The sequence below is a fragment of the Cupressus sempervirens genome, chromosome 10 (assembly GCF_028749045.1).
Source record: "Cupressus sempervirens isolate cs-2001-9-10 chromosome 10, ASM2874904v1, whole genome shotgun sequence".
NCBI classification, from domain to species: Eukaryota; Viridiplantae; Streptophyta; class Pinopsida; order Cupressales; family Cupressaceae; genus Cupressus; species Cupressus sempervirens.
Genome location: NC_143127.1, coordinates 169,265,605 through 169,284,834, shown reverse-complemented (window position 1 = coordinate 169,284,834; position 19,230 = coordinate 169,265,605). Strand labels below are relative to the sequence as shown.

General features: G+C 32.9%; 1 protein-coding gene across 1 annotated transcript; it reads right to left on the bottom strand.

The window, feature by feature from the left end:
• Positions 1–238: 238 nt before the first annotated feature.
• LOC149533149 (uncharacterized) lies at positions 239–1,246 on the bottom strand. The gene is made up of 3 exons (XM_089805816.1): positions 1,058–1,246; positions 836–943; positions 239–739 (listed from the first exon to the last, which is right to left on the bottom strand). The coding sequence occupies exons 1-3, from the start codon at positions 1,244–1,246 to the stop codon at positions 239–241; spliced, it is 798 nt and encodes a 265-aa protein (XP_089661942.1).
• Positions 1,247–19,230: the final 17,984 nt, after the last annotated feature.

Sequence of the window (19,230 nt, the reverse complement as noted above, 5' to 3'; positions counted from 1 at the left end):
TTTCTTTGTGTTATCCGAATGACTATCATTCTCCCGGATTAGCTTAGATGACCAACTTTTTAAGAGTTGTATAAGTTGATTTTTTTTTTACAAACACCTTGGACTCCGTATTTATAAACGTTACATTTACAAATGGATGAAAGAGGATGTCTCTGGAATTAAGGGTAAACACGTTAGAATAGATGGCACTTGAGTAAGACTTGCAATCAGTTCCTCTTCAATTGGATCTGTAACATGATCATCTTTTAGTGCAGATACTCTTATTCGTAGCACAATCCCCATTCTTTACGTTCATGATGTGTCGATACTTCTCATTTAAAGGAACCTTGCGCAGCTCAGGCAATTCACTTTGGCGTCGAATAGAAGAAGTTTGCCACCCAACCATATGATCATACCTCACATTTGCATAGGCAATACGCCTTTTGAATGAATGAAAAGCAGACATGAAATGCAGGTCACCATAATCAGTTACCATACGATGCAAAAGTGGAAGTTTTCCATCATCATTATCTCTAAGGAAAATATGCTTGCCAGTTCTTCCAACAAACCAGTGTGCGCTGTAACTTGCAGCACTTTCCAAAACACGAATACCACAAAGAAATGGAAGCTGATTGTTTCCCCTGGACCCCAGTTGAGGTGTTGCAAAAGTTATAAAATTTATAGGCTCCAAACCAGCAATTTTACCCTTCGACTTTTCTATCACATTATGATTGGCGTCACCAACTATATTTTTCCAAAACTGTCACGGACACAGTCACCTTGGGATGCCAGTTTGTGTAGTGGTATGGAGTTACAAATAACGAAGACGCGTTCCATTCGCAGATCCTGTGCTCACCTCACATTCGAAAAGTAACAAGGCTCGAGTTGATACTTTCGACATCAGCATCAAGATATTGAGATAGGTTGTTAATATTATAATGCTTGTGACACTTGCGGGTTCTTCCTGTTGAAATATTCGATCAAACCGCCAAGATCATCAGCAGCCTTTCCATTGAATTTCCTTCTTCTCCTTTGATATTATATGCATTGCTATAAGAACATTTAGTGTATCATAGACCCTCCGCCTAATATTTTTCTCTTCATATTGTTGACAATTGGGTGAAGCGCAATTCCTGTCCACATTTACAAATTCAGCTACAAGTTCATTTGCAACCTCATTATAGGTGGTCCAGCCGTTGCTTTGAACCTTCTCACAGACTTTCGCTACCAGTAACCCGGTCACTTTAGTATGATTCTGAATGCTCATTTTGACTCATCACCGCGGCTTATGATTTGGCAAGTGCAAGATGATTATCACACTATTACCACATACTCACTGTCGATTTGATTTATTTACAATCACTTTGATATTCTTATGCATATTATTTGGGAATCGGGCATCATGCCATGAACATTACACATTTTGCAAACACTCTGCAACTTTCTTCTTTATCTTTCACGTGCTTGGGTCTCTTTCTAATATAAAGATGAGTTTCAGTTTTTCCCAATGACTTTGTGTATGATCAAGATTTGGTGCAACATATTCTCATGTTTTCTCCATGGTAGTGAACTTCTGGGCTCTCATCAATTGAAACAAGTTATTTAATGAAAACTTTTTAACCACATTTATCGGGTTCTTGTTATAGACTTCAAATGTCCATCACTATTACCTTTACTGACCTGTAATTCTGAATATCCGCAATAAAATCCTGAATACTTGAAGCATTGAACTGCATTTCAAGGTTCCTATTTAAGGACATTATGTATGATTCACATTGATTCCATTCCATCATAGGACGGATATTGTCTATTTGTTAACGAAATTTTGGCTTGGGGTGATATATATATATATACACCCGAGAGGTGGCTCTAACATCTTGGACTTGAACTTTTTACTGAAACTTGTAATTCCACGACTGATGAGTTAAGCTTTGAATTAGGCTAGACTTCTTGATCATTTTGAATCTTATATATTTGAGAGTTCATGCCATGTAGTTGCAGCTTTGAAGATTGAACATTGAATTGGTATACTCTGAATGAAATTGATAAATCTAGTGAAACTTCCTGTGAAGTCATCTAAACCCGAATTAAATGATCTCTATACCTCTGTACTGGATCATTGAAATTGAAAATTTGAGCTTGAACCTTGATTCTAAATCTGCATGTCGAACCACTTCGAACCATTGGACCACTTCGAACTATTGAACCACTTCAAACTACTTCAAACCTTAGTTCAAAGTGATTTGAAAACATATATTAAAAATTTTAAACATTGAGTCCATATTGGGTACCAACAAGTTCCCATTTTTGTTTTTTCCCAGTTAGGTTTCCTTTGCTTTTCCTACTTTAGTTTTGTTGTGTAGCCATCTTTTTCAGTTTTGTGAAACCAGGGATCTTGGATTCCTTGCTTGGACATAGATTATCCAAGTCCCCAGACAGAGCCAACTATTGCCCCACTTTTGTTTTCTAACCTATCTACAAAGGCGAGTTTTGAGTAGTTGATACAGTGAGTCTAGTCCTCAATTTTAGTTTGAGTCTAGGTCTAGATCCCTAAAGGCTAGGTGATCTCTATCAGATTTTTCCACTTTGCCTTCTCTTTCCTTATAGCTTGGTGGGTGTTTGTTTTACCTTGTGGTAGTTCGGGTAAAGTTGGTACCTAATCCGATAGAGATCAAATTTACACATTGCAAATCAAACACATTCTCTATTTTCTCACAGTGTACTATCTCTTGATAAATAAGTGCTAGTAGAAATTTGGAAATTACCTTCTCCTTGGCTAGTTTCCAACCGATGAAGGTGATTTCTCGCAAAAGACCACATGGAGACATATATGTCTTAAAAGCATGTAAGGGGCGTGGAATTCTACAAAAAATTGATGTTTGAATCCAAGACAAACCTCCTAAACATGATTTGGATTCATCATCACTCAAATATTAAGCCTTGATGGAAAACCTAAAGATGTCTTATCCACGGTGGGTTTCTAACCCATGAAGATGGTTTTCTGCCAAGTAGCCATAGGTGAAAAAAAGGATGTTAAATGTTACCCAAACAAATCCATACACCTTAATTAAGCATCCTGAATAGCTAGGAATGTAGTTGCCAAAGATTCAACTTATAATGAAGAGTTAGTAGAAAAATGAAAGTTGCCTTCTCCTTGGCGAGTTTCCAACCCATGTAGGCAATTTTCACTTATATAAGAAATATTGAGCTAACGAGCGAATTTATTCCCCACACTGGATTTGAAGTACATCAAAATGGTATTATAATGGATCAAACCATTATGGAAAGAAGATATAGTCAGAATCTCACATGGCAGATTTTCATCAACGGAGTACCCCAATGGAAAATTTCTAAAACTTAAAAGAAAATGGAAAAGTAAGTAATGGGCTTATAGAAAGTTACTGTTACGCTCAACAGAATAGTGAAAAGATCCCTAATGTCCATTGAGTTTTTGCATTTACTATCCAACGAGTATTTCCTTAAATTTCATCCATGTGGTGCAAATTCTGAAGAATAACAGATGAATCAAAACTCTCATATAAAGGCATGCAAGTAGTTGGAAGAGATACCTCATCTCTTTGATTCCTCATTCTATCAAACATGCATAAAATTTTGAAATCCAATGACTATTACATTTTCCATTCTATTCACCTTTTCGATTCAAAATCATATTCATAAGATTATGGCAACCAAGTTCACAGGTTTTGATGGTTTGACTGGGATCAAGTCCCAACTTCATAATTTCATAAACACCTCCCTCCGCTTCTATGACATGGCATATTTCCATAGGAGGTTCAAATATGAATAGATTCATCCTATCACGAAGAAGCTTCGAGGATGTGGTTTAGACGAGGCAGATGGTTTTCCAGTTGTAGTCCAAGCCTTAGAGCTTATTTATGAATGCATTCACCGCTATAATCTAGAAACCAAGCAAATTGTTCTACCTATGATATGATATTAATTTCAATCGATAGGCAAACAATGATAAACTTCCTTCATGTGCCAGAGTGGGAGGAGTTCTCTAACTTAACCTTTGGAGGAGTCATATCAAAATTCTCAACAAAGAAGATGATCTGGAGGAAGGAGATCATAAGAACATGGTTCCAAAAGCCACAAAGTGATAAGAGAAAAGTTCCTAAAACTTTGTTTAGAATCAATCTTAAGCCAAAAAATGGACATTTCTTTCCTTTTGCATAGGTTGAAAGGTGAGGTAGAAATCTTAAATTTTGTTAAGAAATATTTATTTCTAGTTCAATTTTTATGCTTAGACACCCAGTACATTGATTGGGCACAAGAGGTAAGTGAGATTTTGTCCAATGCTCTCTAGAAAACCAAGTTTTACAATACATTCTACATGTCTTCCTTCTTGATTTAAATGCTAGCTTCATTGTAGTTATGGCCAGGCCTTCCAAGATTAGAGAGTTTCCTTGATGACACTAAGTCTTATGAGTTTTACCTATGTCTCCAATTATAGAATAGTTATGCAGATTATGTTAAGGTGAATGATGTGTTTACTATGAGGATTTGCAGGGAACTACAAGGATGTCCAGAGAGAAGATCCAGCTCTGAAGCCATAGCCACCATCAGTTAGTTTGGATGTTACTTTATTCATTTCTCATCATTTTCTTATTTGTGTCTTGCAACATTTGATGGGTTTCCCTTGAAGCTACCGAGGTATCCAAGTGACATAATCGTGTTGATCGAGATTATATGACAAGCTCTACAAGTGAATGTCTTGAGCAGAAGCATGAAGAAGAAGGGATACAAATTCCCTATGAAGATTGGAGCCTTCAGTTGCGACACTCGGTCCAATGCCAAGAACATGATGAAGGTGTTCGAGAAGAAATATAAGCTAGACATGTATGAATTCCTGAGGCCTATGTTCACTAGTAAATTTAGCCCTAAATTTTGACGAGAAAAGGTCAAAATTGCAACCAGAGTTGGTCGAATAGATGACTAAACCTATCGTCGATCTTTTTTAGTCAATTTTTCATCACAATAATTATGCGTCAAAATTTTGACTAAAAAAAAGGTCGACTTACCGACGTGAGTTTCATCGATTTCCTTAGTTCATCTTGAACTCTTATTTCCTCATTTGCATCCATCGCTGGCCAAAATTTAATCATACACCCCTTGACTTTTTTGATGATAAATCCAAATGTTCGACAGAAAAAAAGACCAACCGTCATCGAAATTGTGACCAAGATCCCTTTCAATTGTCATCAAAATTGTGACCAAGACCCCTTAATTTTCTACGTTGGTACCATACATGTGATGGAAAAGGGGAGACATGTTGGTCAAAATTGAGACCGATGCTTGGTAGAAATTTAGACGAGCTATGCCAATTATTGGAAAAACTTTTCTCTCATAGGAGCCTTCTAAACTGCACAAAAATGGATTCTAAAGCATAATTGCTCAGTGTGAGACTCAAGCTATCGTGCACATTTCTATCTGCACACCATTGTTTCATTCATATCACATGATTTATTTCATACAAAACAATGGGAAGGAGGAAGAAATATGCACAATATCTTGAGTCTCCATTGAGTAATTGTGCTTTACAATCAAATTTTGTGCAGTTTAAAAGGCTCCTATGAGGGAAAAGCCTTTGTAATAATTGGCATAGTCCATCTAGATTTTGGTTCTTTAGACACCATTTCTTGTGAAGACTGCATAGAAAAATAAAATTAGGAAAGAATTATTTATCAGGAATGAAAGCTAATAACACTAACTAATCTCTATTTTTCAAATAGATAAACATGACAAAAATACACAATCAACTCAAAAAATGAAAGTTCAGAGCGAATAAAGATTCTGTTTATAATTATTTTACTTAGTGTATACTATTTTTCTTAGAATTTAATGAATTTCAAAGATTTTGATATCACTTCATAAATCTCTTTTGCATCAATATTTATGAGTTATTAGCAAGACATTATAGCAATGGCGCAAACTCCATTATCTATCATGATCAAGATAGCAAGTTAGAGAACACGAAAGTTGTGATGGTAGATCATAGAACATGATCTAAAATATTGATAGGAAAAAATGATAAAAATAACTAAATCTAAAAACAAATTAGGTAGTCTTACTTTCTTGGTCTATAATAAAGATTTTCAAAGAGTTCAAACACCCATCAATATAATGAATTAAAATAATAATAATAATCTTGATGATGGCTTGTAAGAACATGGATCATACTCTATAATGCATTATTGAAACAATGATCTAGAAAAGACAAGGTGATAATGGATCATAGAAAACATTGACACAGATAAAATATATGCAAACAATTTCAAGAGCATTCAAATTCGAAATAAATTCGGCAGTCATACTCTAAAGATCTACATGAAAGACCTTAAATATTTGAATTATTATCTAAATTGAAGATACTGAGCTAGATAAGAAAAGTTTGATATATAGATCATAAAATTTTGACATCTTACTATGTGATGCATCAAAATAATAAATCACAAAGGAAGAAATTTATACTGATAGATTGTAAGAACGAAATCTAGAAACATCCCAAAAAGAAATCAATAATGTACAACTTCATTCATCCAAAATTTGAATCAAATCACTATTCTGCAAAGGTGCAAATTGACTGGTTGTGAAATAGAGAAACTATTCTACTAGCATTGCCAAACTAGTTTTTTCAACTTATTTTCAAGTTCTTCCAAACAACTCTCCAAACACATTAGGGTTTTAGATACCCTTAAAAAATTTATACAACATATATCAAATTTAACAACATTTATTTTGAACCAATACCTCAGACCAAACCCTGCTACCCCTTTCAAGAGTTTCAATTAGGCTACTTTTACAAAGAAAGCATCCTTTCATCTTGTAACCAAGTTCTTAAATTTTGCACAATTTCTCAATTTATTGCCAAACCACATATTCTTGCACTGGTTTACCTAGCCATACTCATTTTATGCATTAACTCCCAAACCCTCACTATTAAGCCTCAAACTAAGGCATCATCAAACTAAGCCTCCACTTACCTTCAAACCCACCTAAAGGACCCCTCACCATGTCCTTAACATAAAAAAAATCTATCATAAAACAATACCTCTGTGTGGACAACTTGACCAATCCAATAGTTGCTCACACATTCCATTTAACTTTCTTGAATATTTTCTCTTCTCCCTTGGTGATCATCACTCAACCCCTATTCTTTTTGCACCATGTGAGTATGGTTATATTACATTTATTGTAGGCCTATTTTGTAATGGATAGTGGTGACATATAGTGGGATGACTATTATTCCATTCAAAACTTAAAAATGAGGTTCCCCTTCTTATGGTTCCTTAAATCAATCAACACATTACATTGAAAAGGATTGAAAAATGAACCTAAATCAATGCAAAGGTATGTAATAACATTGTTTAATTGCAAACAATAGAATTCTTAAGAATTTAGAAATAGTTAAAAAATACACCATGAATAATCAATAAAAAAATTCATTTTATTCAAAATCGGGATATAATCTGTTAATGACAATCTTGAAGTCATTAAATGGTTGCTTCCTCTCAATCCTCTACTATTCATTTTTTGTAGTTTATGAGACCTTGTAGTGTTTAGAAAATTGACTATAACTATCCATCACATTAAAAAAGGATTAAAACTTCAATTAGGTCAACTAGACGTTGATATTCGAATTCAAACTTGACAATTTATCTCCAAACACAAACTTAATTCAATGACTTCCAAAGCAACAAAAAGCCTTGTTATTTACCAATTTGAAAGGAGTCATAGAACCAAACAAACACACATTTTTATCATTTGGTCAAAATTGACCATTATTGCATATTTTAGGACATTAGGTCCTCTAACTCAATTATAAAACTAATTACATCTTTAGGCCATTTAAGGCCTATTTACATCATTTTAGGTCCCTTGAACCTTGGAACACACATTCCTTGCCATTTTTACTTCTTAGGTCTCTAAGGATCATTAGGTTCTTCTATACCATCTAGGAATATGGCTTGTTCTATGACTTCTATTGCTAATGATGATTTAAGCAAGTGTGACAAAACAAATCAACTTTTTAACTAATAATATCACAATCTTTGTTGTAAGCACCCATAACAATGACCTTTCATCTACAACTAACAAGCATGTTACTAGCAACCAATGAGAGAAATGCACTTATTCCATGTTAGGGACCAATAAGAAAATCATGCTTGATTTTTTGGCATCTTAGAAGTCTGTAATAGAAAACATAATCATTTCTTTAATCAAAGTGACCTAAGGTTTGTTGAGAAAAATGTGTCTTAACCTTATGACTTTTCTAGATAATTCTAAAAATGTATCGTCACATATTGGTCACTAATTGAGATTTAAGGGTTAAAGTTGGTAACAACATCTATGGACTTCTACTGTATTTCAGCTACCAAGAATAGCTCACACTTAGAAGCCACAACCAAGGTATGAAAAATACTACATGATAGAAACATTCCCTATCCCTAGTATCTCTATGCTCAAAAGATGAAGCCCAAAATGCCACTAAAAATAGACGAGGTACCTAAGTGCCATACTGAATCATTCACATTATTAGTTTGGCTTTAACATTCCATGGTCAATGCTGAATTCGTTGTTCCTTTTATGAGACGAAGTACCCATTAATGTCTTTCTAACTTTGAAATTTATAAATATTGAAAAACATAGTTAACATGTGTATATCAATATCTTCTCATGAAAGAAGGTGCCGTAAATGAAACGACCTAGTTTTCTTTGAAACAATCTTGGTTGGCTTTTGATATAAAATTATAGATTGCATTGTTTAATATAGTTTAGATCCATTCTCTAAATGATTATCTTCAATATAATTTTGAAAAAGTACATTTTTACTTGACAAAAGTTAAATTTTATTCCAAGGCACTATTGAGATCTCTCCTTCTGCAGTGAGGGGTCTGTAACAACTTGTGGTCTAAATTCTAGTTTAATGTAATTTTTGAGTAGCTCTGCATACATTTCATAATGGGCTATCATTCAAAATCCCCATTTATCCTTCACTTGTCTGCAGAGGTTAAGATCCATGTACGAAATAAGAAATCCATCTTCATAGCGAGAATTACATGGAGTACAGGAAGCATCTAGTGCTGAAAACACATCTAACATTTCTCCATTCAAGCACTCTTACAACTAATGAGAGACAATATCAAAATAGGAAAAGTTGAGCAAATTATTTCATTGATCTAACTTGTTGGACTCCAAGACAAGAGAGAATTAAAAGTAACTATAACAAGCCAACCACCAAACCAAGCAACAAAAGCCACCAAGATGCCAATGTTGCCCTTCATATTTATAGGAAATATCTACATACAACCAAACACAGATAAATCTACATATTGTAAAATTCATATAAATTGATTATCAATATAAATAAACCATTGACTATTGATATAATTACTTTTAATATTTGGAAGGTTGGGTTCAGTTTTGACTAATGTGACCTAAAGACTAAATTTCAATTACCAGAATTTCATTGCAGAATTGTCTTTTCAGTCTATATTAGTGGTGTAAAACTTTTGGAGAACACTTGCAAGCTCCAAAACTAACTGCTTTATCTATTTCATAGTCAAAGATTTGTTTTAAATTAATGTGGCCTAGGGATTAAGTTATAACCCATGTTTTAAAGCTCAGCTATTGATAGAGAGATTCTATAGTGGTAGGGTACATGCATCTGTAGCAAGGGGTAGGCATTCCTAATGATCCAAGGATTACACCAGGGTGTTGAGAACGATTGAAGTGGGATATAAACATTAAATGCCTTAGAGAATGAAGAGTTTGAATGAAAGAATGATTTAGAAGAAAAGCTCTCTAGATATTTTCAAGGTGGATGAGGATGAGGGTGTATAGAGGAACTAATCCATAAGACATTGGGTCTTCTCATTAAAGAAAAGTCTCTTTATAATGATCATGAGGTCCATTCTTCTCAAGAATAATGTCTAGCCTCTAGTAATCAAAAGAGTTGGGTACTAAACTCAGAAGAAATGATAAGTACCTAGGAAGTTTTGATACATTAGTGTTTATTGATAGATTGACTTCATCTCTGCATTTTCTTCTTAACCTAGTCAATTCAATTTTCTAATGAGAACTAACCTTAGACATTATAACCCATGGAATTCTGCCAACCCTTAATGAAAATGTTGTAGTATAGGCCTGTACAACATAAATACAAGAAGATGTTATAAACAATAATTTTTATCAAAAATGGATATTGAATTATTGAGATTCGAATAAATTATTGTCTGGTTAATGAATATGTAATACTCATCAATAGACCAATCAGAGCTAGCCTACTCCCAATCAACTGTAAAAAAAATTGTGTAGAGTGTTACTGTAGAACAAGGTAGACCAAAATAATTCAAAATAAACATCATAATTTTGATGTTCTATCTAATTGTCATTTTCTATAATTTATGTACTTGGTAATTATGTTGAAAAATCGCCTGCCATCTTGTGGACTAAAGTAACATTAGAACTCAATTATCAAATAGAAAATATATGGTTGTCAACAATAGTTCCATTTTAAAACACATTGACACAACAATGGCATTCCCTTGATAGTCTTAGATGATTTAACAAGAGAAATGGCTACTTTCTTTTGCATGAGCATTAGGTAAATGAAATTAAATCCCATTAAATTGAGTTAGTGGACATAAAGTGTTATAATGACAGGAAAGTGTAATTACCAATATGTAGAATGACAATCCAACAATAAGGCAACTGATACACATTCCTCTTGCAGAAATCTGAAGAAAGTTTTCTTTATTATTGTTCAAATTAATACACAGTAAATGTCCTTATAATAGTCTATATTCATGACCTAACTCATACCATTAGAAGTGGTCTCCTACTAGATTTGTCCATCAACAATGCACCTACTGCTATCTTTGGCACCTGCCAAGCACCACTTTCTAATTAATAAGTGAGACAAACATGTTTGATCATTGAGAGGAACTAAATAAGATATTCTTATCTGGAATTGACCATTGTTGGCACCTGAACTATAGCAATTGCAACTGATTTTTTTGACTCAAAGAATAGCCTACAACGAAGTCCAAATTAATTATATTACATTAAAGTCCAAAAGTCTTTTGACCTCTTATGAATTCCTTTTGCCTGTAGTTTTGACTTGATATTACTTTTTATAATCTTTTTGTTTATTTTTTGTATGGGTTTGAACCTGATCCCACTTTATCTAATCAGAACAATTATATTACATCTAAAATAGAAAAGAACACATTTATATCAGCATAAATGAAAGAGAAACATCTAATATCCTAACGTAGCTTCTCACCAGCAGCCTCAAAGATTGCACTGGCATAAAATATAACACCATTGATTCTACCAATTTGTTGGCATACAACTAGGCCAACATCAACCTGATACAAAAAATACAATTGTTAAGTTGTAAAGGATGACTGAATAAATAATTAAGATTCAACAAACAAAGTTTCATCAAGTACAATACATATTATGAAGTTGTAAATGATGAATGGATTATTGGATTATGAAGTTGTAATCGTTGAGTATATTTCTTACAATGATAGCAGGAGCATAGTTTCTGTGAAACAAATCAAGTATTTTGGTTTTGGGAAGATTTTCCAACTCCTCTATATATTCCTGTATAATATATTCAATAAATTGATAACCTAATATCAGTAGCAATCAACTATTTTTTTTAACATCTTCATTGGAACTAATTAGCTCCAAAGTTTTACTCAAATTTCAACTTAAATTGAAATTGGAAGCTGACCTAGTCGATATTAGTGAATGAAAAATATATATATTTATAGAATATACAAACATACACACTAGGATTTCAATTGCTTCAAATGACACATCACATTGGCTTCCCCTAAGAGCTTGTAATGCTTCTTTAAAATCTTTATCACCACCAGCCTTTGCTTGGGATGCATTGACAAAAAATGTATTAGAAAGAGCACCACATTTTGAACATGTAGGTTTTTTAAAATTAGATATTATACAACTCTTAGATGGTCACTTTAAAACATCTCACATTAATATGAAAATTGAGTGTGGAAAATAAGACAATTTTGACTATTTAATACTTTTAATTTAGAAAACAAGTCATAAATTATGTTCTTAAGGTAAAAGAATACTTTGACTTAAGAAAAAAATCACACAATATTAAAACATGACATCGTACTTTGAAAACTAAAAAGGTACCTGTAATGAAGAACTTCATTTGGACTTGCTAATTGGTTGTCACTATTAACTATAAGCTTATCTTAAAGTTTGAGCTTCACTTGGTTTTGAGAATAGTTTAATATTCTCTACTAAACAAGGCCAACCACATGAAGGTGGAAGCTCATTTGGCCCCTCCCCCCCCAACATCACTCTAAATTCCCCATTAACATTTAATAACTTTCATTCATTCATCCATTTTTGAAATATAACATTCAATCATTATAATCACATGATAACATTCATTAACACATAAAATTCATTAACACACAACATTCATGAATAATTCATTAACACAAAATTCATTAACATGCAACATTCAAGAGTAAGTGATTCGTGAATAATTCATTAACACAATATTCATTAACACCCAACATTCATGAATAAGTCATTAACACATAAAATTCATTAACACACAACAATCATTTCTTTTTGGCTTTCTTGCTTTTTTTTTTCATGAAATTTCTAAGAGGGATATCAATGTCCTCATCATCCCCCTCCTCTACTAGTTCTAATGCATGTCTCCTCCTCATCTGTTTAGGAACATCACGAGGTTGCTCCACCAAAGGGGGGTCCGTTGCAATAACAAGTTCTTCATGAGTTAAATTCACATCATTTTATATTAGTGAATTACAAGTTTTTATTTAAGTAAAAGAACTATAAATCAAAAAATTAATTGAAAAGAACAAAACATAGATTTTCTTTACTTGAATGTACAACATGAGCTACCTATTGATCAGTCTGGACATCCTCTTGCACTCATTCAACATGACATGATTCCATATCCTCTAAAATATACACAAGAAGGTTACACCAAGTTCAATTAAAGATGTTAAATTGTATTAATAATTACATAATTAGTTTTAAATAGAAAATGAGCACCTCCATGGATAGTATGATGCACATTAGGGGCTTCATGATGCAGCATATGATCTGTGTCATGATTAACAGGCTGCATTGCAATGTCATGCACATTATTATCAAATAGATTGTTGCTCAAGTATTCAATTTCTAATATATTTTTTTGGCATATTTACCTATACACATGATGCAATAGACTGTTTAGTTGGGGCAATGGAAGCTTGTCGTAGGTGTTCAGCCACGTCTGCATAGCCTTGCTTGAAGGCAATTCTTTTGTGTTCTTCCGTGGCCTCCAGATTAAAATCAGCGCCTTGCAATTTTTTATTAATTAACAAAATTATTTGCATTTTATAAATACTTTTTCTCTGCAATTCATTTACTACTACTTACAACTCATGCTTTGATTTTAGAATATCCCCCAGAGCCAAGTTTGTGCTGCCCAACCTTTTCTAGCCTAACCTTTGTTTCCTTTGATGTGTCCTACAACCTATGAAAATTTTGGAATATGTTAGATGATATAGATACAAAGATCAGTACTAATTAGTGCATTATTACATTAATGTACTAGTAGTTAATACTATTTCATACCTTCTCGCACTTGTTGGTGTAGTTTCTCTTCGATCATCTACCCCTTTCTCCTTTGCATCCAAAATGAACTCATTCCATTCCCTCACTGTAATAAAGGGAGGACGCTCGTACTTCGAGTTTAGGATGAGACTCTTTTTATATGAGTCCCTCACAACATTAAGATGTTTGCAAGCTTTTTGTAACATTTTCTTATGATCAAAAATATTATTACCAAACTCATGCTCTAAATCTTTGATGAGTCAATCTTTTAATTTTTTATCTTGAAAGTTCCACCTTTTAAGAAAAAACACAAAATTGTTAGATATAGCTAGTAAAAGAAAAGACCTGAATGAAAGGAAAAATGTTGCACCAATTAATATGAAAAAAAAAGTGGGATAAAATTAGTTCACCTATGATGTTCCACCTTGTATGTATGGTGGGCCCAAATTTTTGTAGTGTGAGGTCATAAAGCTTCCTATAAAATGTATCATTTCCTACAAAAAATTTCATGGGATAATCAATCCAAAGCTTCTTATGAATAGGTAAATGCATATTACAATATAAAAAATAATTATTTAAAGTACCTAGAATCTTAGGACATTTTAAAGGCATCAATTCATCATTGTCAATCAACAACGATGTTTGCATAGCTCTCGTGCTAGAAACATGGGTAGCTCTAGGAAATGATGGTGAATTATCACCAATACTTGCACTATGATCTGTATCTGGCATAGCAGATGATACATCTCGTACCACAAAAAAAAAATCCACTATGTGATGCACCTAAGATAAAAGTACAAATTATCAACTCATAATTAATACAAAACCAAATATAGAAAAACAAGGATTTACCAGCTAGACATCCCCTTGTTCTAGCATCGACATTGCAATCAACAATCTCGTATGGACGTCCGTCGACTTCCTAGGAGTCTCCTGCACTTGATGACTTGAACAATACATTGTTAGCAAAGACATTCTAAAATAATAAAAGTAAGATTCAACTAAAGAAGTTTTTGAATTTTTGAAATAAAAAATTCCTCGTAACTTGTCAACTAAAAGATTATTTTACCATTCACAGTCAAAGCTCTGCTACTACCGGCCTCACCGCGTTGTCCTTGACCAGGTTCTGGATTAGTTGCAAAAAATCTTGTAACAAGAACACATATTACATTTTTTACTTCATAACATAAAAGATTTTAAAATATAAATCTTTATTGAATTTTTTTTTTATAACTAAAGATTCATTACTGCTTGCTTCATAATGACGAGCTTGTGCTCTGAAATCAGATAGCCTCTTCATCATCTCCTCGGATGGAATATTTGCTTCATCTAAAGTTTTCATTATTTCTAAATTATTTTTTAAAATTTTTTTCTTCAAGATTATTGTTACATTGGGAGTTTCTATAATATCATCATCAAAAGGGGTAGCTAGTGGCTCTATACTTACTGCAGGTGCTTTTCCCTTATCCTGAACATCAGATTGTGAGAGGAATATCAATAAAACTATCATAAAAACTCAAAAAATGTAAATAAAAAAACATAATAATATAAAAAATTTCAACTATCTAATTTGTACAATTTCAATAAGGTTTACCCTTGCTGAAAAATGGGTGGGAGCAGCATCCTCGTGGCCTCTATCATCTGTCAAATCCATATCATCTTCTCACAAAGATTAAACATAAAAACTTTAGCTAATTAAAAGCAATAGACAACAAAAAAAAATTATTAAAAAAATGGTATATAGTACTTACAACCCTCATGATAGTAACTTTGTTTGTATCTATACAATTTAAATGGTAATCTATTAGCAGTTCTTCCCCTGCACTTATTGATTTTATTGCACAAACAAAAACTTCATTCCCCTCATGCACCTCAAATATGAAATTGGATTGCTTACTAGTTGAGGAAGGTCGCGTACTATTTATAAAACCTACAATATTACCTGCTACTTTTGGTCTCCCATCAATGTACATAGCAAATCTTTTACTTTGATCATTTTCTTTCCGTTGTATATAATTAGCTAATAGTGCATACCTATGCATACTTTTTTATATTGAACAATCTGCATCCAATCACTATAATTTTAACATAGACCGACATACTCGAACAATTTGACAACTTTTTTGTGACATACCTTTATCCCATCCATGGAAAATAAGCCCAAACCATGTAATGTAGATGAAGCATTGCGATATATCCTCTCATTAACACAAAAATCTATGTTAATTGGAGGTAGCTCATTGGGTACCCATTCTTTCTCAATGTGTGTGTATTGAAAGGGCACCTTGATGTCGCCTTTGGTCTCATCATCATAAGAACATGATCCTGCATTAGCAAGGAAAAATTGCATTCATTTATCAAATTTTTTTCTAATCTTTTGACCTCTAGTTGATCTCCCTATTTTAGCCATACTACATGTAGAGCTTTCATCTACCATTTCCTCATTTCTCTCATTCGATGTAGATAGATCTCACAAGTACCTATTTGGTGGCACCTGCAATCTATCAAATAGAAATTTGATAATATTTAAATAATATATATAGAATAATCAAGTTGTGACTCATAGATGCAGTTCTTTCTTGTCTATACATGAGAGATATAAAATGTAGTAAGTTGAAAGCGATTATACAATTATATTTCTATACGGACCTTCTTTGTCTACAGATGCATTATATGATTATATAATATGCCTATTTATAACATACATGGTCAATGATAAACAAGAAGAATATAAGAAAATTATATCTATTTATTGACTTATACCTGCTGATCCAAGTCAATGTGCACAATCCAGGCCAAAGGGGTCAAATTTCTAGCATATGTTAATCATTTATCTTAAGTTAGCTAAAAGTTACATGATACACGTATGCTACAAAAACTTAGAAGACAACATGAACAATATGAAACATCATAAACATGAACAAATTTACCTTATATATGAAATGCAAGATCATCAACAGAAGGGGTGACGATGTCTGTAGTCAATTGACTGTTTGCAAAAAGGATGATAATTAGACACAATATAAATAATGGTAATTATAAATAACATATGTTGTAATCATTAGAATCGAATAGAATAAATATGTAATCATATTTCCTACAGATGTTAATCATTTATCTTAAGTTAGCTAGAAATTACATGATACACATATGCTACAAATAACTTAGAAGACAACATGAACAATATGCAACATCATAAACATGAACAAATTTGCCTTATATATGGAATGCAAGATCATCAATAGAAGGGGTGATGATGTCTGTAGTCAATTGATTGTTTGCAAAAAGGGTGGTAATTAGACACAATATAAACAATGGTAATTATAAATAACATATGTTGTAATCATCAGAATTGAACACAATAAATTTGTAATCATATTTCCTGCATATGTTAATCATTTATCTTAAGTTAGCTAAAAATTACATGATACGCGTATGCTAAAAATAACTTAGAAGACAACATGAACAATACGCAACATCATAAACATGAACAAATTTACCTTATATATGGAATGCAAGATCATCAACAGAAGGGGTGACGATGTCTGTAGTCATTAATTATCTTCTTCTTCATTATCCTCATTATCATCATCATTATCATCATCATCATCACCATCATCACCACCATCATCACCATCATCATCACCATCATCATCGCCATCATCACCATTATCGTCACCATCATCACCATCACCATCACCATCATCATCATCATCATCACCATCATTGTCATCATCATCATTTTGATCTTCATCATCTTCGATATCTTCTTCTTCCATAACATTATACTTTATCGGCCTTCCTCTTGGATCATGTCTAACAACAAATGACCAACCTTGTTTATGTGGAACCTCTAAGTAAAAAACTTTTTCACATTGGCTTGGAAGAATATAGGGCTCATCTCCAACTAGCTCAAATGACCTTGTATTAATCATTGTAAATCCATTATCAATGTGAATAACACTTCTATCTTGATCATTTTGATTTAGTCATAACCTATACCATTTGATGACTAATAGAACTACTTGAAGGAGTTAAAGTCGCACTCAATTATATCATCCAAGATGCCATAGTATTGATTTTGAGATTGTTGAGGATGTATGTCATTTTTAGATGATATATTGGTGACCTCAAAAACTACAGTTTTCCCAGAATCACAAGTTTTCTTTGTGTCATCCAACTTTTTTATTTAAAATTTATGACCATGATAGTACATAGCTTTGTGGTGCTTGACCTACAATTTTTGAAGTGTGTGTAAATTATTTGCATCATGAGTTGATACGAAACATATGTTGAGTTATGATCATTAATAAATTTCTACATACCTCTCCACCTCTTAAAGCCTTTACTAGATCAACTATCATTGGCGTAACATTGGAATCTCCATTACGATGAGCTTCTGTAACCAATGAAGCAAAGCCTTCCCATGTTAATGAGCAACCATTTTGTTGACATTGTTTAATCCATATAGTCATCCAATCAAGATTGTTTGCAATATAAAAATGTATTGCATCCCACTCTCGACCACCTGTATCAAAAAAAATACACCAATTATAAATAATTTATATTGAAAATTTATAAGAATTAATTAACTACAATAACATCTTAGGTTTACCTCTCACTTTCCTTGATCTACCTTTGCCCATAAAGTACTCCCCTTTGAATTTTTTAATTGAGTTGGGATCCCAAATACGATCTACATGGATCTTTACTGCAAACTTAGAAAGATATTCACTAATATACACCATGGTCTAGTATACCATATATCCCTCCACCATAGAACCCTTAGGATGTGCTCTCTATCAAACCAAGCCTTTCAAAAATTTCAAGTACCTCTCAACCATCCACATTGACCTGGTTGGTATAGGTCCACACAATTCAATCTCCTCAACTTGATGTATAAGGTAGTGTTCTTGTGCATTCAAAAAACTTGGAGGTAGACACTTTTGCATTTCACACATGAGAAGAGGAATTTTTCTCTTCCAATATTTTATATCTTCTTTATTTATTTCTTTGGATGACAACCACCTCATGCATTTTTCAAGATCATATATAACCTATTTGACATTGTTGGCGAAGTGGTGTGGGAGAGATAGAGGTAGAAATACTGCAATATTTGTAAAATAATCTTGTCAATATTTTATAAAAGAATGCAATTAAAACTACATGTAGTATACAAATATATAGTGAATACAAAATAACATGAATTACCTTAATAAATGTATGCCAATCATGTGTTTTCAACCCTAGCCCAAATTCACTTTTCTTTGATATGAGATTGTTTATGTTCGCAGCAAATCCTGTGGGAAATTGTATTTTTTTTATGACTTCTTTTATAGCATTGCTCTACTGCTCTAACAATAACCAACTTAGGGTACTTGTATAAATCTGGTCTCCATATTTATTTGATCAAATGCCATTTTTCATTGCATGGTTGGATTGTTCAATATCACTACAAGTTTTGACAATTTGGTCTTTGTCACGCCTTCCATCCAAGATTTTTCATAATGTCTCTATTACATTCTTTCCAATATGTATAAGATCAAACAAATGAACAATTGGGAGTTGCTCGTAGTACGACAACCTAGTAAATTGCATAGGATA